The sequence below is a fragment of the Phaseolus vulgaris genome, chromosome 3 (assembly GCF_051622355.1).
Source record: "Phaseolus vulgaris cultivar YP4 chromosome 3, ASM5162235v1, whole genome shotgun sequence".
Lineage (NCBI taxonomy): Eukaryota > Viridiplantae > Streptophyta > Magnoliopsida > Fabales > Fabaceae > Phaseolus > Phaseolus vulgaris.
Window position 1 is genome coordinate 52,847,853 of NC_143500.1, and position 25,314 is coordinate 52,873,166.

General features: G+C 29.2%; 2 protein-coding genes across 5 annotated transcripts; both read left to right on the forward strand.

The window, feature by feature from the left end:
- Positions 1-8,616: 8,616 nt before the first annotated feature.
- On the forward strand, positions 8,617-15,138 carry LOC137808583 (phospholipid-transporting ATPase 1). Its single transcript, XM_068609761.2, has 7 exons — positions 8,617-10,825; positions 10,934-11,240; positions 11,589-12,294; positions 12,380-12,503; positions 12,632-12,851; positions 13,148-13,606; positions 14,680-15,138. The coding sequence occupies exons 1-7, from the start codon at positions 9,310-9,312 to the stop codon at positions 14,897-14,899; spliced, it is 3,552 nt and encodes a 1,183-aa protein (XP_068465862.2). The 5' UTR covers positions 8,617-9,309; the 3' UTR covers positions 14,900-15,138.
- Positions 15,139-19,903: 4,765 nt separating this feature from the next.
- On the forward strand, positions 19,904-23,145 carry LOC137808584 (cyclic dof factor 1). Of its 4 annotated transcripts, none has more exons than XM_068609762.2 (2): positions 19,904-20,192; positions 21,326-23,145. In XM_068609762.2, the coding sequence occupies exons 1-2, from the start codon at positions 20,046-20,048 to the stop codon at positions 22,613-22,615; spliced, it is 1,437 nt and encodes a 478-aa protein (XP_068465863.2). In that variant the 5' UTR covers positions 19,904-20,045; the 3' UTR covers positions 22,616-23,145. The 4 variants fall into 4 exon arrangements, with proteins under 4 accessions (XP_068465863.2, XP_090155969.1, XP_090155971.1 ...); XM_090299843.1 differs by having other exon boundaries at positions 19,924-20,290; XM_090299845.1 differs by having other exon boundaries at positions 20,037-20,295.
- The last annotated feature ends 2,169 nt before the right edge of the window (positions 23,146-25,314 follow it).

Genomic DNA, 25,314 nt, shown 5'->3' on the forward strand with positions numbered 1-25,314 from the left:
ATATAGAAAATAATATTACATAGTTTTTTTTATTTAAATGAATATATAAAATTAAAAGGAATATAAATATTAAATTTGAACTCATTAAAATAAAATAATATAATAAAAATGTAGAAAGCGTCTATGTTTCCTGGTTGTAGTTTATTTTTTTGCTAAGAAATTTTCTTGCATCTTAATTACACGTGTGATAAAAATGGTAGTATTATGAGAAGAACTTTGATTCAACTCGTTTCAAAATTTGGTTGTTTTTAAATTAGTGATTTTTATATATTTTAATTTATCCTCATTTAAACATTGATCCATTTTATTTAATTTATTTTTAATTATATATTAATTTTATTTAATTATTTATATTTATATCATTATGTTATTTCATCTGTTTTTATGTTTTTCTATTATAATATTTATTAATTGTTTTATTTTGACAAATGATATGATAAAAATAGTTTTAAAAATAATAAAGTCATTAATAAATAAAGTTTTGAATACCCATTGAAAGTTTTTATTTTTACTATCGAATAACAGATTTAGGTAATCAGATGAATGGAGAAGAATATTTACAAATTTATTCTGAACAATTATGTGTTTTTTAAAAAAATTCCAGTGCTAGAAAATCGCAAATTCTCAACTGATTTTTATTCTAATTGCTAGGAACTTTATTATTGGAGAAGTTTTACTTTATCACTCTTTTGTGCAGAATTTAAATTCATCTTGAGTGGAATTAAATTAGTTAAGTTGATGAACACTTCCTGTTGCATTTTGTTGCAACGAAAAAGCTTTGCCTAAGATAATCTTATTTTTTATTATGGTTTGAAGCCGTTTACATTGATATTTTGCTCACTCGATTTAATTGGCATGATCCAGTTTAGGGTGATAGGTATCTCTATTTCGATGGTTGTTAGATAAGGGTTGTTGTTCTTTTTGCTCATTGTTTTGGTTGAGTTTGTATTGCGTTTGTTTTGAGTTTGTGCGGGTTTGTTTTGAATTTGTACGAGTTTGTGTTGAGTATTGTACGGGTTTGTACGAATTTTTTAGTGGTAGAATTTTTTGTCTCTCTCATTTTGTTTGGTTTGGGAGACCTGATATTTGATTCATATTATATAGGTATCTATAAGGTTGAACCACTCCTCAAGTGGTTTCTATTATTCAAGATAAAAAAAAACAATTTATCCGATTGAATATTTTATATATCAAGTTATTCTCGTATTTGTAAAAATACTTTGACGCTCATCTCAAACACCTCCTTTAACCTTTTTTTATGATAGTTTGTTTCATCATACTAATTATATCCCATTTTCAAACCATTATTTTAAAAATTCTACTGTTCTCCCCCTTTAACTTAGGGCAATATAGCATATAATATACCAAGATGTTAAAATAAATAAATTATTCATGTTTTTTTATAGTTTGTTTGATCATACTAATTATATTCCATTCTCAAACAATTATTTTAAAAATTCTACTGTTCTCCTTCTTTAACTTAGGACAACATATATCATATAAAATATACCAAAGAAATAAATTATTCATGGTTTTTTTATGATAGTTTGTTTAATCATACCAATTATATCTCATTCTCAAACAATTATTTTAAAATTATACTCTTCTCCTTCTTTAACTTACAACAACTTATAATATACCAATATGTTAAAAGAAATAAACTATTCATGTTTTTTTATGATAGTTTGTTTGATCATACCAATTATATCCCATTCTCAAACAATTTGAATTTCACAAGCAAATTATTCCTACAAGATACATGAGTATTCTTTCGATGAGTACTCACTCTTAATTAACCCGTATGAATATTGTTTGCTAATAAGTCAATCTTGATTAATAATAATATCCTTTTAACACATCACTCCCACGTAGATTATTTAAATAGGTCACTCCTAACCTAAGATAAAGAGATTGTTTGGGTGTGATTGAAAAATCACAAGATAGCTTAGTAAGGATGGACGATACGGTTTAAAAATATGTTGACAATGATCTTGCACTTTTGCAATTCAAACTCTTATATTTTTCTTTTTCGAAAGATAGCTTTATATAAACATTAAAGAAAAAAAAAGGTTACAGTTTTTTTAACCATTTAGTTAGCTTCAGACTCACTTGAAAGTTTTTCTTGCATCTGAGCAACTTCGACGTAATAGATGCATTAAATATTTTTCATGTATGCATTACATATTGATACTTGGTTGGACCTATGAAGTCTTTATAACATCCCATATAATATAAAATAAACATATAAATATTTGTGAAATACGATATTAATTTAAAATTTTGTACATATTGTCTGAGCATGTAAATGTTTATTAAATGTAAAAGTAAGAATATATATTGTATAGTAAAAACATTTGCATATTTCATAATTTGTTTACATCTTAATGATAAAGCATAATGATATTTTATTTTTGTTATTTTATAATTTATTTACATCTTAATGACGAGACATTATCGTAAAAAAGGTGGGGAGTTTGGCCATTAAATTTATGAGAAAAATGGGATACTAAAAGATAAAATAAATAAAGTAAAAAATCACTTTAATAAAATAAATAAGGTAGAAAGATCGTTTTAATTGATCTAATAATCTCAAGATGGAAGAGGGAGGGGAGAAGATAAAACAAATCCTCTAGTTAATTTTCAATATAATTAGTGAAGTCAATGAAAAGTATTTGAAGTAAAAAAAATGTTCTTCTCTTCTCTATCTTGGTTGGGCCGAAAATTGGAAGGGAAATTGGGCTGGGCTCAATTCTTTCTTGTATACTACATGTGTTTGGCAATTACTTTCTGCAACCCAATTTTAGTTTAAAAAGACGAAAACGCCCTTGAATAAAATGGGATATATTTTGATTTTTTTTTTCAAAACAAATGTTTTGTATTATCGTTTTTTTTATCTGAAATGAGATTTTGATTTTTTTTTCAGATTTTTATTTCTGGAACACAATAATCTTTTTTAGAACTAAATTTTTAAAATGTATTATTTTCTACCATTTTCAGAAATTTAAAACTATGTTGGGAGAGGTTAAAAAAGATTTGAGATAGAAATAATTAATGATAGATTTAATAAAAAAATTATTGATGAAATTGAAAAATAGCGACAAAACTTAAAATAATGTCAAATAATGCTTAAGTTGTAATAATTAACCCATTACACTAAAATGATTGACAATAATAAAATATTTGAAAACTAAATTATGAATCTCTATTAATACGTTTTCTCACAGGAACATTTAGTCCATACATTATGATGTTTAAAGTTTACACAAAATAATTTAATTCTAACTGATACTAAAGTTATTTAATTTATATCTATACAAAATAATTAAATTTATACAAATTAAAATATTAAACCAAGGATAATATCAACCTACTAGTTGTAAATAATTAATTTACATCAAGATTTTAGGATGTCACAAAAAATCAACATAATTAATTAACTAGGAACTTAATTGTAAATATTTAAAAAAATACTCAGACTAAACCATATATTTTAAAGATATACAGGGACTAAGTTGTAGTTAATAAAATTAATTGATGATCAATTCATAATTAATGTAAACTATTTAGGAAATAATTTACAATTTAAGATCATTCAGGACTTTTATCCAATTATAAACTTTATTTAGGAATGAATTGAATTAGGAAAAATTTAAGATAAGAAATCGCAACGCCTTATACGAGTAAAAAATTATTTAATTTTACACTTATCGTACTTTTGACATTACTATTTTAATAATTTAATATAAACAATTATATGATGAATACAACAATACAATAAACTAGACAAAAAAAGATAATGAAAAGAACATGGTAGCAAAAAACAATTTAATAAACTATTTTAATAATTTGTTAATAACCGTTATCAAAAGGTCATGTGATGATAAATTTTTTAATAATTATAATTTAAAGTCAAATGACAGCAATTCCTTTATATCCGTTGTTTAAAAATTAATTTCAATTATAAAAATATCACCACGTTCTTTCCAATAACCATAATTATGAATTACTTATTTTTTTAATATAATAACTAATTAGATTGAGAAATAATCGATAATGTAATCAACTATCTTAAAAAATAATGGATTATTTGATTTTCACATGTTTAAAAAGTTATTAAATATTTTAAACAATAATCCATTAAAATTATTTCATACTTTTAGAAAAAGAAAGGCTTTTTATTTTAGTAATAGAAAATCACCTCTATATTAATTTTAAAGTAAAAAGAAAAAAATATAAAATCGAGATAAAATTGAATTATTTGTGAATAAAGGGAAAAATGGTGAAATAAGAGATAAAAGTAGGTGAGTTAGATGTGGTGATGACCTAACATAACAGTTGAAGAAAACAAAGTTGAACAATAAAAGCAACTGTCACTATTCCAACCATAATAATCCATAAATATTCTCCACTTGTCACGCTTTCAAATTTCAACAAAATATTAATTCAATTCATTTTCTAAACTAATCCATATTCCATTTTCATTTATTTTAACTCCATCTCAAAATCGACTAGGAACGGTAAAGTGGGACAGGTTTTTAGTTTCTCTTCTTAATTTTTTTATATTTTTAAAATAATTTTATATTTTTTAAATTAAAGTCAATATTTTATATAAAATTTTATTTATATTAATTTTTTTATACATCATTTTATTCATTAAAGTATTATATTTACTTTACTTTGTTAGCTATTAAACTTTCTTTGATTATAATATTAAAATTTGATTCAATTTTAATGTTTTTCATTATAATTTTCATTGTTCAAAAAGTAATATAATAACTACAACCAAATAAATAAATAAATAATTATAAAAAAAGAAAAATTTAAAAAAATGGTGGCCCATCAACCCATCTCATGATGAGACTAATTGTTAATTTCAATATGTATAATCTTGACAAACCAAACAACTCGATCTATTTTTAACTAAAGAAGCTAATGACGTGTCCGGATAAAACAGATTGAGTTGACCTCTTTGTCACCCTAATTTTGAGTTTGTTAAATTTGTTGTAATAATATTTAGTTTATTATGATATTTTATTCAAAAATATATATGGTAAAAGTATATCTGAACTTAGTTTTATGCATTTTTAATTTATTAGTTATTTTATAATGTTGAAATTAATATATAATCATGTTTAGAATCTGGATTACTGAAATCTATACATTTTTTATTTAATTTTTTCATAATTATAATTTAAGTATAAATAAATACGCTAATTAAAATTCTTAGTTTTAAAATCTTAAATCTATTTTTCTTTGTTTCAAAGCTGAGTTTATTTTGTTTTTGCAGTAACAATATCAGTTAAATCCACATACGACCATTATTGCGTGTCAAGTTAAATGTTAAATATTTTTTTTTCTAACATTCTCAAATTTTCCGTTTTTAGAAGTTTTTGAAACTCGCGTTTTTTTCAGTTTCGCTTTCTATTTATGTGGAAAAGAAACTCACGAGAAATTGTAACTTTCAATTAATTATATCAATGAAAAAAATTCAGAAATACAATTCAAATGAAACTTGCATTCCTATTCTCTTTAATTATTCCACATAATATATTATTAAAAAAACATTTTTTTTTCTCTTTTCATGTGTTTATTCTGGTCTTTTTAAATTAAAACTCTCATGTCATCATATTATCCATGTGGTTAAGGTTTAACTAATTGTCTTATATAACATAAATAAAAATCAGATTATCCATTATGTAAAACACACACATATATATATATATATATTGAAATTTTCTGTATATATAAATTAAGAAAATTTTACACAAATTAAGAAAAAACTATTTACACCCTAGTTACGTTATAAATGTTTAACATAATTTTATATATTTAATCATCTTATTTGTTCTATTATAAATAAATTTATATAATATAGAAAAATAATATTTTTTATTAAATATTATAAAATAATATGTTTCAAATAATTAATGAATATGATGAAAGAAAAAAAAGGAGTTAGTTATATTTTAAAAAATTAATATTTTTTTTGGTAAGTTTCATTTGATATTGCATTAGTCATAATAACGTAAAAATTCTTGAGATTTTTAAAAGCTTTTTCATAAATTTTCATTAGCACACACTTAAAATATGTGGTCTAAAAAGTTCAAATAAGAATGATTACTCGTTTTAATTCAACCAATTTTATAATGTACAAATGAGTATTTGTTTCAATCGTAGTCACTTTTATTTAATCTTATACATGTATTCTTTTATATCACCAAACCATCACCCATTAATACTATTGGAAAAATCAGAACTAGTTCTTTTTTTTTGGTGTAGATACAAAATGGGTACTTGAAGAAGTAATAAGCAAATAATTTGGGAAAATCATAACTAATCCTCTCTCTTTGATGTAGATACAAAATAGGCACTTGCGAAGACAATAAACAAATAATAGAAAATATAGCAAAAGAGAAAATGACACAAAGAATTTTTAACTTGGAAAACATCTTCCATTCTGACAGAGGATGTAATACAAAAAATGTCTCTACTATAAAAGTAGATTACAATATTTTGTTTCTCTCACTCTGAATATAACATTCAATCTCATCCAACAACTATGCTCTAGCATCTCAATATGGTGAATAGATATTCTATCATTTCTCTCTATATTGCTCTTCTCCTTTGTTTGCTTTTCTCTTCTTCACAAGTTTCATTTATATAGAAAATGAGATAAATGTTTATCACATAAAAAGATAGTTGATAATTAATGTTTATCACATTTTCAAGAGAAATATAATATAATTCCAAGACTTTTGGAATAATCATCATTGAATATATTTAATTGATCAGTTATCAAGATTCATTGGTGATGATCTCTCACTAAATTAAATTAAATTAAATAGGAATCCCAACAAATTAAGCACCAACATTTTATGATTGCAAATTCAAAGCAATCACCCTCCTCAAATTCCACCATTTCATCTTGAATATATATGCAACATAAAACAAATCATTGACTGGTCCATCAATAATTCGTGCAAAAGAATGAGATTTAAAATGCAAAGCTTAATGATTTATTGGCTGTGGAAAGGGTAAATATGCAAAAAGGCATGCCCCACTCAAATTTAATACCTATTTCAACACGATATTTTTTAAATTATATTAAAATCATTAAAAGTTCAACAAATATTTTTTTTTAATTAAACAATCATATCCCTACATATATTACTAGTGTTAAAAGAGGAATATCCAAATCTTATGTCTCACTCAAAATTTGATACCCATTTTAACGATAACCACTTTCCAATCATTAAAAAAATTATTTTGTAGATAGTGTTGACACGATGCAATCTTTTCTTTCCTTTTCTTAGTAAAAAAGGAAACTAATTTTCTTTCCTTACACAAAATGTTATGTTATTCAAGATAACAACACTTTTCTACTATTTTAGACGTATACTTAACTATTATCTTAATAAATATTTGAAGAAAAATGCATTATCAATCTATGAGGTTTTAGTCAAATTATTTTTTATTTTTATATTTTTAATACGGATACATTTAATCATCCAAATCTAAAAATAAGTGAATTTCGGATTGTAAATAAATATGGAATTTTAATATGAAAAAGACACATTCGCATATTTTCAGGAAACTCAAACTATTGATTTGATATATAGGAAGTAAAACTAAAATTGATTGAAGCAAAAAAAAAATCAATTTATATTTACTAAAATGCATTTGTTAATACCATTTGGTTTGACTCAGATGAGTCATAATTCAGCGGAATTTCTAAATACAATTTTTATATAAAAAAATACTTTCATTATTATAATACTAGAAATAGTTTTCGGTATATAGATGTAAATAAACATTTCTATAGAATAAAATGGTAGATGTATTTTTTTCTACAATTACATCGCATTAAATAACCAAAACAAATATGAATGTGACCAAAGAAATTACAACCATGTCGACATATTTGAAAAATAAATAATTTATGCTGAATAAAGTAAATTAATATATATATTTTTATTTTCATAATTTTCGCTGTCTGTTAGATTATAAAGTAATCTGCTTAGAATATTTTATTTTGCATTTAAATTAACATGATCAAAATTATAATTATGGGATAAATAAGAGATATTGTGAAACAAGATGAGTATCACTAAAAACATATTATATATATATATATATATATATATATATATATTCTATAACTATCTGCATTTTCCTTTTCTTCATTTTCTGATCAATTTTTACTATATAGAAATTTAATATACATAGATAAACTAAAATTAAAAAGTAAAAAAATAATAAGTGATAAAATAATAATAAATTGATTAATAATTTTTTTTTCTTTAGATTAAGTTTCTCTCTTTCTTTTTCGATTGAGTTTTTCTTTTTCTTCAAATTCTTTCTTCAAACTTAATATAAAATGACAAAATATTTTTTTTATTAATAAAATGAGAAATATACTAAATAAGAGTAGAATAAGAAAAAATTTATTTTAAAAAAAATATTATAAAGATGAATATATATATATATATATATATATAATAAACACTAATAAAAGATGATATAATATGGGAGAATTTTAAGATGAAATAAAAAGGATGAATGTTTTGCACTAAATTAAATTGTGCCTAATATACCATTAGACATTTAATTAGAATTAGGGATTTAATTAGCATTAGACATTTAATTAGGGAGGTGTTTGGGAGAACCATGGCTGACTTGTTGATTCTGTGTTCCTTGCAATTGCCGTCCTTTGTCTCTCTACAATGCCTTTGACCTTTTGCCATATAGCACCACCCTCTCTTCCACCAACACGCTTCTTCCTCTGCACCCACAACCACCCTCACAATTCCACCTTCCCCACGTTACCCTTCTCTTCTCACACCCTTTTCCACCCAACTCATTACACCGCCACCCTCACTTCCCTCTCAACATTTCCCACCATCTCTACACACTTCTCGTGATTTCCGCTTCTGGGCACCTTTTTTTTTCAACGCTTTCTATTCTCGTCCAAACTCCTGCGCTCTTTCCGTTTGGGTTCTCCTTCTCTCACAATTCTGTTCCAGAAAATGTCAGACATACGTAAAATGTGATCAGGGGATTGGAGCCGTGTTTTCGCCACGTTGTGAGGACTAATCTCTCATGCGTGAGTCAACTGCACGAGGTTTTGGGAATTGTGTTGTTGGGTCTCATGTTTTCTTTTTCTCGGTGGTTTTTGGATCATGGGTTTTGAGGCTTGTCACCTTCTGATCCCTTATTCAAGACCAGCCCTTTGCACTTGAGTTTCCGAAAGTTTGGAATTTTCCAAGATCTAAATGAGTTAAAAAGTGCTGTCTTTCAAGGACCACTGTAATGGAACCGAGAACCCCATTAGAGAGTTCTTCCAATTTTGACTCTTTAATGTTGGATTCATCATCACGTAGAAGTACCCTGTCCACTCAGTCCAGGAGTTCTGGTGTTAACAACTCCACCAGGGAAGTGAGTTTTGGCTACTCGGGATCCAAGGCTGCGATGTATGGGTCAAAGGGTGCTGATTCCGAGGCTCTCAGTATGTCTCAGAAGGAAATCAGTGATGAGGATGCAAGGTTGGTTTATGTTGATGATCCCGATAAGACAAATGAAAGGCTTGAATTTGCAGGGAATTCGATTCTTACTGGAAAGTACTCCATCGTCACCTTTCTTCCAAGGAATTTGTTTGAACAGTTTCATAGAGTTGCTTATATTTACTTCCTTGCAATTGCCATTCTTAATCAGCTCCCTCAGTTAGCTGTTTTTGGGAGGGGTGTTTCCATTTTGCCATTGGCCTTTGTGCTTCTGGTTACTGCTGTGAAGGATGCATTTGAGGACTGGAGGAGGCACAGGTCAGACAAAGTTGAGAACAACAGGCTAGGATTGGTTTTGGTTAATGATAAGTTTGTAGAGAAGAAATGGAAGCATATTAGAGTTGGGGAAGTTATTCAAATCAGAGCAAATGAAACCATTCCTTGTGATGTTGTGTTGCTCTCGACTAGTGACCCCACTGGGGTTGCTTATGTTCAGACTCTTAATCTGGATGGAGAGTCTAATTTGAAAACTAGGTATGCAAAGCAAGAGACTCAATCTAAGTTGCCAGAAAAGGAGAAGTTAAATCTGTTGATTAAGTGTGAGAAACCCAATAGGAATATATATGGGTTTCACGGTAATATAGAAGTTGATGGAAAGAGGTTGTCTCTTGGATCCTCTAACATTGTCCTTAGAGGCTGTGAGCTCAAGAATACTAATTGGGCACTGGGAGTTGCCGTGTATTGTGGCACTGAGACCAAAGCCATGCTCAACAGCTCAGGAGCTCCATCCAAAAGGAGTCTTCTTGAGTCTCGCATGAACTCTGAGATCATTATGCTTTCTTTCTTTCTTATAGCTTTGTGTACAGTTACCTCAGTTTGTGCTGCTGTTTGGTTAAAGCGCCACAAGGATGAGTTGAATCTCTCGCCTTATTATAGGAAGCTGGATTTTTCAACGGGGGAAGAGGAAAACTATAAATATTATGGATGGGCACCGGAAATTGTTTTCACTTTTCTCATGTCAGTTATAGTGTATCAGGTTATGATCCCTATATCCTTGTACATTTCGATGGAGCTTGTCCGTGTTGGTCAGGCATACTTCATGATCGGAGACTCGAGAATGTATGATAAGGATACAAAGTCAAGATTTCAGTGCAGAGCTTTGAATATTAACGAAGATTTAGGCCAAATTAAATATGTCTTTTCTGACAAAACTGGCACACTGACTGAGAACAAGATGGAGTTTCAATGCGCAAGCATCTTGGGGTTTGATTACAGTTCAACGGCAGCCAGTCTTGAGAATGAGCAAGTTGAATACTCTGTTCAAGGTTCATTTCTATCTTCAAATGTTTGTCTGTTCAAGTACAATTTTACATAAGTGCTTTTATTTTTCTTTACATAATTAATAGGATATTTTATGTCATTTTTACTGTCAGCGGATGGGACGGTCTTTAAGCCAAAGATGAGGGTGAAAGTTAATCAAGAGCTTTTGCAATTATCAAAAAGTGGATTAACAAATGAAGAGGGAAAACAGATTTTTGATTTCTTTCTAGCATTGGCAGCCTGCAATACCATTGTGCCTCTTGTTGTTGACACATCTGACCCTATGGTCAAGCTGATAGATTACCAGGGGGAATCACCGGATGAACAAGCATTGACTTATGCTGCCGCTGCTTATGGTTTTATGCTTATTGAACGAACCTCAGGTCACATAGTCCTTGATATTCGTGGAGAAAGGCAAAGGTAAATTTAATTGCTTTTTCTTTTATAATAATTACAATCTGCTTCTTTTTCTTCTGCAGACAAACATGTTTTACATTGACAAACTGAAGTAATTTGGTGTTAATGGTTTACTAATAATAAATGTTGTTTCAGCTTACATAAAGATATTCTGAAATATTTATATTGTTGGACTCTTATGTATGTCATGATAAAATCTATATAGTTGTTGATAATGCAGTTAATTCTTTCATGTCTTCTAGTGATCCTTCCTCCCTGGATATGTAGTGATTTAGTGTACGATGCTTTCCTGTGTAATGAGGTTCCATAGCTATCTACTTCTAATGAATATTTCTATTATTGGTCATGCAGGTTCAATGTCTTAGGTTTGCATGAATTTGACAGTGATCGAAAAAGGATGTCAGTTATACTGGGGTACAGTGACAATTCTGTGAAACTTTTTGTTAAAGGGGCAGATACATCCATGCTTAGATTGATTGACAAATCATTGAACACAGACATACTACAAGCAACTAAAACCCATCTTCATTCTTATTCCTCTGTGGGTTTGAGGACACTTGTTATTGGGGTCCGGGACTTAGATGCTTCAGAATTTGAGCAATGGCACACTGCCTTTGAGGTAGCAAGTACTGCTTTGATGGGTAGGGCAGCTTTGCTTCGCAAGGTCTCTATCAATATAGAGAGGGATCTCTGCATATTGGGTGCAACTGCTATTGAAGATAAGCTGCAGCAAGGTGTGCCAGAATCTATTGAGTCTCTAAGGACTGCAGGTATTAAAGTATGGGTCTTGACTGGGGACAAACAGGAAACTGCCATATCTATTGGATACTCCTCTAAGCTCCTAACGAGCAACATGATTCAAATTATAATCAATACCAACAATAGAGAGTCATGTAGAGGACGTTTACAAGATGCCCTTGTCATGTCTAGACAACACATGCCTGTGCCTGGGGTTACTCCCAATTCAGAAGGAAGTTCAGGATCCGTTTCAACTCTAGCCTTGATTGTTGATGGTACCAGCCTTGTTTATATTCTTGACAATGAGCTTGAAGAAGAAGTAAGTGACCTTAAATTTGTAATGTGTTTTTAGAGTGTATTCTTTGCTTATACGTTCTGACTTAGCTCAATTCTGTTGACTCCAGTTCTTTCAACTTGCAATTAGATGTTCTGTTGTTCTCTGTTGTCGAGTGGCTCCACTACAGAAGGCTGGGATTGTTGCCCTTGTGAAGCATAGGACAGATGACATGACGCTGGCCATTGGAGATGGTATGAAATCTTCTATATACTTGTTTCAGATTGTCAATTACCTTTAAGAGAAAGAAAATTAATAAGGATACCAAAGAAAAAGAAAAGGAACTTACTGAAAAACTATGTTTATTATGACTTTGTTGTAGGTGCTAATGATGTATCGATGATCCAAATGGCTGATATTGGAGTTGGAATCAGTGGACAGGAAGGTCGGCAAGCTGTAATGGCTTCAGATTTTGCAATGGGGCAGTTTAGGTTTTTAGTGCCTCTCTTATTGATACATGGCCATTGGAATTACCAACGACTGGGTTACATGATAATATACAACTTTTACAGAAATGCTATCTTTGTTCTTGTCCTATTTTGGTAAGTTAAAATTCAGAAAATGAATATAATTTATTACACGATTTCTGCATATAACTTTGAATTTGTGTATGCCACAAGTCACCTTTTTTATTCTTTCTATATATAAAAAGATTTCTTAGTTCTTGATGTTGGAACTGAGGTACTTCTGAGCATATACTTCATCAAATTCGCTTCTTGATCTGTATAAAAAATAAAAAGTTCTTTTTATATTGTATAGTATGGTGTTGTTAATCTGTGCAAAGATTTACGCATCCAAATTTTGACATCTTAAATTTTGCTTTGTGTCTGTTTTCCAGGTATGTGCTCTTTACTGCCTCCACATTGACAACTGCTATAAATGAATGGAGCAGCATGCTATACTCAATAGTCTACACTGCGGTGCCAACTATTGTTGTTGGTATTCTTGACAAGGATCTTAGTAAAAGGACTCTCCTAAAGAATCCTCAGCTTTATGGGTCTGGGCTGAGACATGAGGCCTACAACAAAAAACTGTTTTGGTTGACAATGGCCGATACTCTGTGGCAAAGCATTGCTGTCTTCTTCACTCCCCTTATCGCATATTGGGGAACCAGTGTAGACGTAGCAAGCATAGGTGATCTTTGGACTCTTGCAGTAGTTATTTTGGTTAATTTGCATCTGGCCATGGATGTCATCAGGTGGAATTGGATTACTCATGCAGCCATTTGGGGCTCTATTGTTGCAACTTTCATATGTGTCGTGGTTATTGATGCTATACCAGCCTTTCCTGGTTACTGGTATGTGCTATCTTTTCCTGATCTCTCCCTTTGAATTTTTATGCAAATAGTTTAATGTAGTAGTACCATCGTATTATCATAACATGCATGAAAAGGATAAACAGATTTGTTTATTCTGTTGTATACATTATTAGTTTTTTCCATTTGATGGGTCACTTGATTTTCTTCTGTGTTTCTGTACTGTGTCTCCATTTTTCATGACTTATAGTCCATCTTAGAACCAAACCATTGTATGACTGCAGATTGGAATAAAAAATGGAAACAAAAACATGTTTGATTCTAAAGGAAAAGTAGTTCTTTTACCTTTTATGTCACAGGTAACTTAATCCACAGATTATGCCTCAGCTTAATTTGACTTTACCTTAGTAAGAACATATTTAAGTAGATGTTTAGGGATTAGGGAGAGTTATATTTCTGGTACTCTAAAAACAATCCAGTTCTAATAAACTCTTAATGACTGCTGAATGCTAGTTATAGTCTATAGTTGTTGGACAGTTAATTAAACATCTTGCAATTGTAAATCCCAAGCATGCAAATACTTATTTTTCTTCCTTTAGATTCTTTTCACACAATCAACTGCTGCTTTTGACACTGATCAAGACATAGTAATGTAAATTTAGCCAAAAATATCCTTAACTTACAGCTACTTTTTTTTTGTCTCTTTTAACACTATATTGATTACTCTTAATTATATGAAAGGGTATTGTTGAAAAATAGCTTAAAAACTAAAATGACCCTTATTTTGGAACTAAAACAAAATGATTATTATTTTAGAATGGAGGGAGTGTGTTTTAAGAGACAACACAGATTGTCATTAATTAAATTTATTTGAAATCACAAAATTTTGTGAGTCTGACATCTTATTTAATGAGTCTCATCTCATTTATGATTTTGTAGTTTTATAGCATTTGAGAATGTGTTGTTAGCTCTTCTTCTATGTTACTGTAAACCTACACTAAGTTTTCCTCTGGATGAGTTCCTTCTTGCCCTTCAATCATATGATTCAGAAGCCTTTGCAGCATCATTTCTGTATATACAATCTGACATTTAGGAGTGTTCAAAAATTTCTGCAGGGCTATCTTTGATATTGCAGGCACTGCATTGTTCTGGTTATGTTTGCTTGGAATTGTAATAGCCGCATTACTTCCCAGACTAGTTGTAAAATATCTTTACCAGTATTATTTTCCCAGTGATATTCAGATTTCAAGAGAAATTGAGAAGTTTTGGAATCCAAGAGACAATGGAGGAGGGCAGATAGAAATGCTTCCTGTTTCAGATGGTCAACCAAGATAGCACATGTTAGCTTGTTTCCCTTTACACAATATCATTTCTTTTGTAAAGTTACATATTCTTTTAGGCTAAGTCACAGCATTTCTGTTGGTTGTCAGATTTCATTGTTTCTATCCGAAGGATGGAGTTTTTGTTCAGAGGCTTCTTTTATTGTTACTTCTTTGTGTTGATAAATTAGCTTGTTGTAAATTAACAATATTATAGCAGATAAAATACAAAGGTTGATTACATGTTATAATTTATATTTTTACTTCAAGAGTTTAGTTCATTTCCTGCATGATGATGTTTGTTTTCTCCCTTAAGCTTGCTTGGTCCAATTTTGTTCTTCTGCAAGACTTCATGTTTTCTTAAATTATAATAAAATTACATCTTTTATAAAAATCTATGAATTACCCTTTTATGAAAAAGGGTGACTTGTTACTTACTTTTGAAGTGTACAAAAATTATCTAGAAATTGAGCTTCTAATCTATTAAGAAACACTTTTTTTATTTTTATTTTAGTTAGATGTAATATGTTCATATATTAAAATGAACTGAAACAAAATTTTATGAAAATGCTTCTATGAACAAGCTTATATATTTAATTCTTGGAAAAAAATCATTTTATTTTATTTTCTTTATTTGTTTTTTCTAAACCCTGCAAGTTTATTCAAATATATGTTAAGGATACATGCATAATTTTTCTTGGTGCTTGAAATTGAAAAATGTTAAGGATAGCATGACACTTACATTTTATGAGTCTCGGACACGTCTCTTAAATGGTATGTTTGTGTTACACATACGTATCAGACATCGATATTTGTAAGATACTTGTAGGACACGTATCGGTGAACTGTCTAATTCAAAAAATATTTGTTAGATTTCTAACAATTTTAGCACGGGTTTAATACAATCTTAAAAATAATAAATACATTAATTTTTTAAAAATTCTAACTTATTGTATACATTTTTATTATGATTATAAAAAATAAAAAACAAATCCTTTTGAATTAGTCATCAGAAACATATTTCTGCTAAAAAAAATTAAAATACACTTGTGTACATAAATCTTTAGTGTTAATTTATATAATTCATAATTATAATATATATATATATATATATTCGTGTCCTATATTTTAAAGATTATACGTATTACCATGTTTGTTCTGTGTCGTATCCGTGTCAATATTTACCTAGCTTACATGAAGAAATTATTATCATATATGGAAAAAAAATCACTATTGTGACATTTGTCATGGTTTTATGTTTCTTGAGAATGACTAGTTTGACATTTGGTCATCCACCTAAAAGATAAAAGGAAAAAAACAGAAAACAGCACAAAAGTCACAAGTTGGTCCAAATCTATTGTTTTAACAATAAATGGTGCAAAGAGTTCTTCCAAAAGGACATAAAGAAGCACTTGTCTTTTCTACCTTTTGTGGTGCCTTTATTAGTTATTTAGGTAACCTTTTGAAACAGACATTTTCAGTTTTCTTATGAATTAAACAATCTTCTTTGTCAAGATATGCCAATTGTTAGAAAATGGGGGAATTCTATCAACATTTATCATTAATAATTATCACACACCCCATAAATTTTGAAGATACATGTTTACATATTTTTTATATTGTTAATAAAATAATATTTATATTTTTTACAACTTTTAAATAAATGACACTTTTACGCCCCTTGTGTTTTAATAAAATGAATTTATCTTCTTTATTTTATTTAAAAACAACATACTCACCAATTTCTAAAGAAAATTTATAAAATTATAGATTTTTAATAAGAATTTAATGGTTTAATTATTATATATTGAAAGTGTGACATCAATTATAATGTTACTAAACTATATTCTATCTCAAAAAATATATATTTTGGAGAAAAATATTTTAATATATAAATAAATAGCTATAAAATATCTAATTAAAGCTATTAATTTATTATTATATTATTTTAACACAAATATATATATGTATATATATATATAATATAATATGGAGTACGGTTGTTATTCTATTAATAATATAAGGAATGAGAATTTTTATTTTAAAAATAAGAGTGTAATACCATTTTTTTTACTGAAACACGTTTACAAATTCCTAGGTAATAAAATAATCTCACTTGTTATTGTATAACTATTGTTAATCAAATAAGTTTTTGCACTTGACGAGTGTTGAACACTAATTTTTAAACACGGAGTAATCATCTTATGAATATTGAAAGAAACAAAAATTGTATGTAATGAGTTTTTATCTATTTTTCATTCTAAACCCTCTTTAGCAAACTTATCTATAAAAAAGGATAAATTAGGTACAATATGTTGAGTATTTTTAATAATATCTTATAATTAAATTAGATTTTACTTCATGAATCTATCTAAAATTAATTAATAATAAAATTTCAGTCATAAAATCTTGTTGTGTAATTTTACATAACAAGTGTAATTTTACAAAAATAGGTCATTTTTTATATTTATTTTGAATACAGGTCAGTTGTGTGAATAAGACACGATTTCTCCACACTGAAATTAAGTAAAGATGAAACGATTTTGCTTTGATGAATATGAAGTTATATGAAGGTGGAACAACTTTGATTACACATTAAAGTCGTATAGGGTTAAGACGAATATAATTAATATTTAAGTGAAGTCGTGAGAAATAAAAACAATTTTAGTTCATTGAATTATTGAAAAAATCGTGTTACCATCATACTACTTTAGTTCGAACAAATTTATATAAAAGTTGTGGAAGGTACCAACGATTTTGGGAGGAGGGAATAAATTATCTGTAGACCACCAAAGTTCCAAGCACAAGTGCATTCAAAGTGGAGAGGTGTTGTGAAAACGAAGAATAATGAAAATTGTTAGGTGTTTTAAGACATTGATGAAAATGTTTCAAGACATAAGGATGTTAATGGTTCACGTTAGTGGAAACTGAAATAAAATTAAATTTTATTCAATTACACGATTTTAATTATAATTCAATTATAATTATAATTTCAGTTCAATTAGTCAAACAATATTTAATATGTTTAAAAAATTGAAAACTTAAATTATTCCATTATTAACAATTAAGATTGTAGTGTCTTTCTCACTTGTAACTAACAATACGCAAATTCATTAAACTATGCATATTTTTTTTACATTGAATAACATTAAATGAGTTAGACATCTTGAAACATATGGTCGAACAATTAAATAAAAAACTAAAATCATTGATACTTTTCACAACTCTCGTACTTGTTGAGGTGTAAAAGAAGGTTTACTTTGTAAAATATTATTTTATATTGAGTTAGTAAAAATCCAAAACTATTTATAATTTGAGAATCGAAAGAAAAGACGACACATCCTTTAATAAAATTTGTATTATATATGTAGAATATTTTTTGACATTCTAGTTAGTAAAAATAGAAAACTAATAATAATTTGAGAATGATTAATTCTCCTCTTTCTAAATAACTATTTGAATAAGCTAAGTAAGGCTTTAGGGTTTAATTGTTCATTGTTTTAATTTTATTCTCTATTATGAACCTAATTTTTGTAGTTTTCATTTTGTTGGGTCCCTCATCCTTGATTTCGATATCTTTCTTGGTTACCTTGATCACAACCACTTTTGTATTCAGTGCGTTCTTGACCTCTCATGCATTGTAAATTTTTTAACAAAGTGAGTTAACAGTAAAATCTATGAGATCTTCAATTATATCATGGATCGACATGTGTAGAGGAAGAAAGAGGTGGTAAAACTAGTAACAACTTAAAATGAAAGGTCTCTCACAATATGACATTTTTATTGGTGTTGAGAAGTGTGTATATTTCAGACATTTTCATATGCCAACATTTTGAGTTTTGATTTGAGCCAATGGCGCAAGATGGTCCAATGCCATTCTTCCTCTTTTTTATGGTTTCCTCTATAATGATGTGTTTGGATGCTCATTTATAAATTACGTAAATAAGAGTGAATAAGAGCTTGTTGAAGAAAGAGAAGAGGAAACAATAAGAATAAACACAAAAAGCATGATAAAGAAGAATAAAGAAGGAGATTCCATGAAGACTAACAAGAGAAAGACTCCAAGCTTTGGAATAGGTAATTAGAGGACTTGTATTTGAGTAATTTCTTAGTTGTTAGATGAAATTAAGAGAAATAAGAACTTCATATGTTGAACTTGAGAGGAGAGGCGTTGGACAAAATTCATGTCTCTTGAAAGTTAGATGTGTCTTCTAGAGCTTCTAACTACCACATGTCACTTTCAAAGTAACATGTGATAGTTTGACTCTTCCACTTTCCTTCAAGTTTTTAAGAGTCATTTTGTGTTTTACATGTGTGACTTCTCCAAAAATTATCACTGTTTTTCACATAAAATCATTATATCTCATTGATTCAAGGAACTACTACTCACGTGTATTCTTTAATTTAAAAGGATTAAGACGTGCTAGTCTTTGTTTAGCTAAGTGAACTCTTGATTAACAAAGTTAATTCTTTTTTGTTGTCTCTTCCATTCTTAGGACAAAATCTCCTTATATATAGGTGTCTCCATAGTTTGTAAACACAAATACACTTGAAGATTGTTTGAAATTAGTGCTTGTAAGTTTTGTGAAAGTTTTAAGGTTTATCTTCTCTTATTTTGATTCTTATGTTAAATTTTTTTTGAAGTGGTAAATCTTCTTATAATTATCCATTAGTTATTGAATTATAAATAACGTATTGTGAGTTTGGTCCTTGTACATTTATTCTATGAATCAAAGGATGAACGAGTAATCATTATGATTGCCTTTACGTGCAAAAATAATTTATAATAATAATAATAATAATAATAGCAGTAATACTGATTAAGAAATAAAAGAAAAAAATTATTTTTTTTATAAAATTTACAATGGAAATACATTTTTATGCACAAATTAAAAAAAATCACCTTTCATATTCCCTGGGCAGGTTAGGATATGCCTCCCAAAACTAGCAGGTTAGGATTTGCCTCCCAAAAGTACTTTATGATATAAAAGAAACATAGCCATAGTCTAAAATCTTAAAAGGGTAACTCCAATATACCATTTTGCTCATTCTTTTCTTTTTTTGGCAAATAAAACAGATTGGTTCCCATGGTTGTGGGTTATGTTGTACCATCTTAAGACACTTTTTGGGTCCTAAGTGAATGGGTTAGGTACGAGGGAAGCATGTCCCAAGATAGAGATTCTGCAATAAAGCTTTTTGGAGCAGATATTCAAAACACTCATATTTCCATTAAGCCAACTACTCCATTCACAGATTTACACTCATTGACTCAGATTCAGCCTCTGCCTCAACCCATCATCATCATCATGGTCATGCCATTCAACCCTTCTTCTCTACTCTTTCATTTTCCATCTCCTGATTTCTTCCTCCTTCTCCCGTGCTGCTCTTTTCTTGTGAAAAAATTTCAGTAAGGTTCATGCTAAAGTTTGCATTTTTAAACTCACAAAAAGGCTGAATCTTTATTTGCCTTACTCAAATGGGTATATGAAAGCTATACATGATTTATTTTTTGTTTGTTTAAATGGTAGAAAACTCTTTTTTCTTGCACCTAGATGTATTCTTCCTGTTGCAAGCTTAGATTTGTATAATGAATATTTGGATGTGGTCCACATGCCCATTAGCCCCCAAAATATTGTGAGCCAGATTTCTGAAGATTTTTTACTTTATTATTTTGTTTGAAAAAAAAAAGTAGTTAGTGAAATGAGTGGATAGCATTGTTTTTAGCCATGTGAAAAAGGGTGGAGGAAAACCAAGAAAGACACTGAAGGAAATTGTTAAAAGGGATAGATGGTGAATAATATTTCTGAGACTTTGGTCTTTAATTGAGTCTAATGATACTGTGGGATCTATGAATCTGACTCCACCTAATGGAATAAGACTTTTGTTGTTTTTATAAAGGTGCTGAATGAGGCTGGAATTTTGTTAAAGGGAGTGATAAAGTACATTAAAGAAAACAGGTTTTGATTTTCTGGTGCTACAGTAGATATAAGAGGTTGAATTTGATTTGAATTTTGTATTGGATTCTAATTTTAACTTGGACTTCATGATTAACGAGTAATTAACATTATGCAGTTTAAATGGGCAAATTTGTAGGTTGTGTTATAACAACTGTAGCAATGGAATATGGATAGATAATTGGTGAATGGAGATTCTTATTCTTGGGTTATTTTAGAAGTTGAATGTTGATGGCATTTTCAAATTCCTATGTCCCATTTTTCATCTAATGCTTATCTTATTGCTGGAGGTTAACCATGAAATAAATACTGAGATGTTATTAGTGTGTGGCAGTTTGTGATATTATAAACTATATCGGAATGCATACTTTGTGCCAGTCCTTACATTCTGTAACAGAGTTAGTAGTAGCACCTTTGGTCTTAACTCTTAATGCAAGTTGTCTGTTTCATGTATTCCTAGTTGACACAAAAATGGTCCTCAATTGCAGAATGGACTTGAAAAATCAACTAATTATGAAGTGGATGTTCCTTTGAATGAAGAAGTTTCTAGCAAACTGACTGACCCTCAAGAAGATGGTAGTGATACTTCAAGAAACATATGTAAAAATCCTTCACTGAAACTGGTGACCAAAGTAGTTCATAGGACTAATGACCACAGGAATGCTAAAAGAAATATTGATGAAGAAAAAGTTTTGAAGAAGCCAGACAAGGTCCTGCAATGTCCTCGCTGCAATAGTTTGGAAACAAAGTTTTGCTACTTCAACAATTACAATGTCAACCAACCTAGACATTTCTGTAAAAATTGCCAAAGGTATTGGACTGCTGGAGGGGCAATTAGAAATGTTCCTGTTGGGGCTGGTAAGCGTAAGAACAAGCACTCAGCTCTGCTGTATTGTCAGAAACCTGTGACTCCTGATGGTGCATCTGCCATCCAGACACATTCCAGTGCTTCTAGTGATGATATGATTCTCTCATCCAATGAACTCTCTGTGACTTCAAGACAAGAAAGGGAGGAAAATCCTCTTAGTGAATCCTTAGAAACTGTGTTGAGTCTCAATGGCCAAAGAAAATTTGATGTGGACTTTTCCACTATCAAAGATGATGGTGAGGACCCTTCAAGCAACTCTATTAGATCTGATGAGATAGAGCAGGTTGGTTTGGCACAACACTCTAATGGTTTAATTCCCTTACATCCATTTCATTATCATTCTGTCCCTTCATGGTCTTATCAATGGAATCCATGCTGGAATGTGAAGGAGTTTAGGTCCAGTAGCACTAGTTCTAGTCCTCCTTACACAGGTTCTCCAACCATGATGGCAGTTTCTGGCTTCTCCATACCAACAGTAATGCTACCTGCAGCACCTTATTCGTATTCAGGTTTCATGTCAAGCTTAGCTGGTCAAAAGGAAGAGTCTTCATTGATTGGATCTGCATTTAGTGGCATCTCATTGTCTTCATCTTCTGTTAGCATCAGTACTAGTTCTGGTGATAGATCCCCAACCTTGGGAAAGCACTCTAGAGATGGAAGCACACCGAAGGAAGCTGCAATGAAACAGAATCTTTGGGTGCCTAAGACTGTTAGAATTAATGGCCCAGAAGAGGCTGCAAACAGTTCTATATGGACAATTTTGGGAAGAAAATCTGATCAGAGCAAAATCATTATAAAAGGAAGTGTCTTTAAATCATTTGAATCTAAGACAAGTGCTGATCATAATCAAATTCGAAGGACAAACCCTGCTGCTTTCTCACGCTCTGAATCTTTTCAGGAAAGCTTGTGAAGTCCTGTGTTTTTGTTCTAATTGTATGTTGTGATCAGACCAACCATGTCAAATTGGCATTTCTTGTTAGATGAGGCATAGAAGATTTCTAAAATTCCATTTCTCTACCTGGGATGGTTCCATGTATTGATGTTAAAGAAGACATGTATTCAGCAGCAGTAATTAGTCAATAAGAATCTCAAGCTTGTGTCACCATTTACTTCATGGTAAAATAAGAGTCATGAGATGAACATGAAAAACCTGACTGAGGTATGATATTTAGGCTTCAAAATAGATGCAATCAAGACATAGTCCTGTGAATTGATTCTCTTTCATGGATTCTTCATCTTTTTTTATCATTGTCTAGTCAATATTTGGTTAGAAATTTTGGTGTCATTGACATCTGTGTACTGTTTTTCAGACTTTTGAGGAATGTATTTTACTGTTTCTATCTTGAGAGTTGATTGTACCAAAAAGGGAACTGCTTTAGCAAATTTTCTTTCTTCAAGTCTTATATATAGATAAAGTAAAAATCATGCAATTCATGGAAATCTTAATTGCACAAGGTAAAACATAGACAATTGCTTCAAGACATCAGTGCATACTTTATGTTCCGGTATGATCAAAATATTGTTTTATGTCATTTAGGAGTCGAGGTGAATAACAATTTAATACACTTTTCTCCCTTAATCCACTAAGGTGTCTTTTAAAGACAAAACCGTGATGAAACTCAAAAACTTCAAAGCAGACAATACCTTAAATGCGGTGATTGATCCTAATGATGTTATCTCAACGGACTTGAGGTCGGAACATTAACCTTATTAACATTATCTATGAAGATTGTAAATTCTTTCTCATATTGCTTAGGAGTCTAAGTCAAAACCCGAAATGGATGGAGCTCAAAAACTACAAAGTGGACAATACTAAGCATAATACTTTTTATTTTTCACATCTTTATCATATCATAGTTGTTGTTTGTGATGAGTATGATGAAGCATGATATGCTGCCAAAACATTTTGGTACTTTAATTTTTTTTCCTGGGATTGCAATGGGTTTGTCCACACTATAATGAATGCGTAGTGAATAATTTCTGAACCTCACATTTATAGTAAAAGACATTGCTTATATAATGCAAAAATATAAGTTTTCTCTTTTGCTCTGGTTTTCTTTCCCTACTAAATAAATAATGTACTTATTTCATATTAATAATAGCATAAAATTCTTTATTGTCTTCATACGTGATATGATTTGAATATCTAATTTCATATGTTCCATAGTTTAAACATTGTAGGAATAATTTTCAAGATCACTTCAACTTTTCCATTAGAGGACTTATAAAAGATAATATATTAGCCACGGTTATGTTGTAGAAAAGTAAATTTATAATACTACCAATAAAACTGAAATCATTTTAAGTTTAGTGAAAAGTCCAGTATCAATATCACGTAATAGAATGAAAAAGTGGAGATTTCTTTTTTCTAATTATCTTGCTCATATGGGTGTTATTATTAGCAACAGAGGTACTATGTACCTTTATATATTAAAAAATATTAATAATAATGGTTATATAATAAAATATAGTGAGTGATTACATGAAAAAACTATTTGTTGTGGTTTTGAAGTGTATGTTAGTTTTAGGATTTGCATTATAAAAATTTGTGTTCAAGATTAACATAGACTAATGATTTGAAACTCTAACCAAATTTACACCTCAGCATTTTAGTTTCCTTGGTTCATATAAAAATCATAATTAATAATATTACTTTCTATGTTTCTTTTATATATAAAAATTTTCTAAGATAGTGGTTAAAGTAGGTGGAAGTTTTTATTATGTTAAAATGAAGAATTTTTATTTGAAAAAGAATAAAATAATCCAAAAATAAATTTTAAAAAATAATAATTAATCGTTATATTAATTAAATTAAATATTAATTTAGAGATTACAAAATTATTCCTATCCAAAAATCGTTTCTATTATTAATAAAAAAAATAGTTTCTAGATTGATATCTAAATTAGCTACCTAAATTTTAAATATTAATATTTAGATTTTAAACTAATCTTTACAACTATTTTATTATAGTAGGTAGTTAAAATCTAAGTAACCAATGGTTAAATACTTATTTGAAAATTATTTTATAAAATTTTATTAATAATAAAAATTCCTTTAGATACTAATAATTTTTTAATTTATAAAATAATTTTCAATTTAATCAAATAATAACTAATTATTTTAATTTTTAAAATTAGTTTTTCTTGTAATGATCTAATCCAAACAACAAAATATTAATGATATAAAATATTAAAAAGAAAATTGATTGAATGTATAATTTTCACCTTTATTATTCGAAAGTATAGGCAAAACTCTTTTACATTTGTTGAATTGAACAGCAAGTTAAACCACACCTCTGCACATCAAAATGTAGAGCAACCCAGAAAGAAGCACAGGGAAAGAAAGAAGAACACCTCTGTGCAGTGAATTAGATTCTTGCATTTCTTCTTCTACAATCGTTTCTAACTTCATAAAACTTGATCGTCTTGGAAGATGAGATTTTAGAATGGTTGGTGCAACTTCACCTAAATAGGGCATGGATTTTGTCTTTCTCATAGATAGAAAAATTCAAAGTAAGTGCAAATTGAAGAATGGTTGCAGAAAATGGAGAAAAGAAAAACTAGGAAGAAGAAGGTAGTAAAATGATATTAAAGTGAATGAGTTGAATA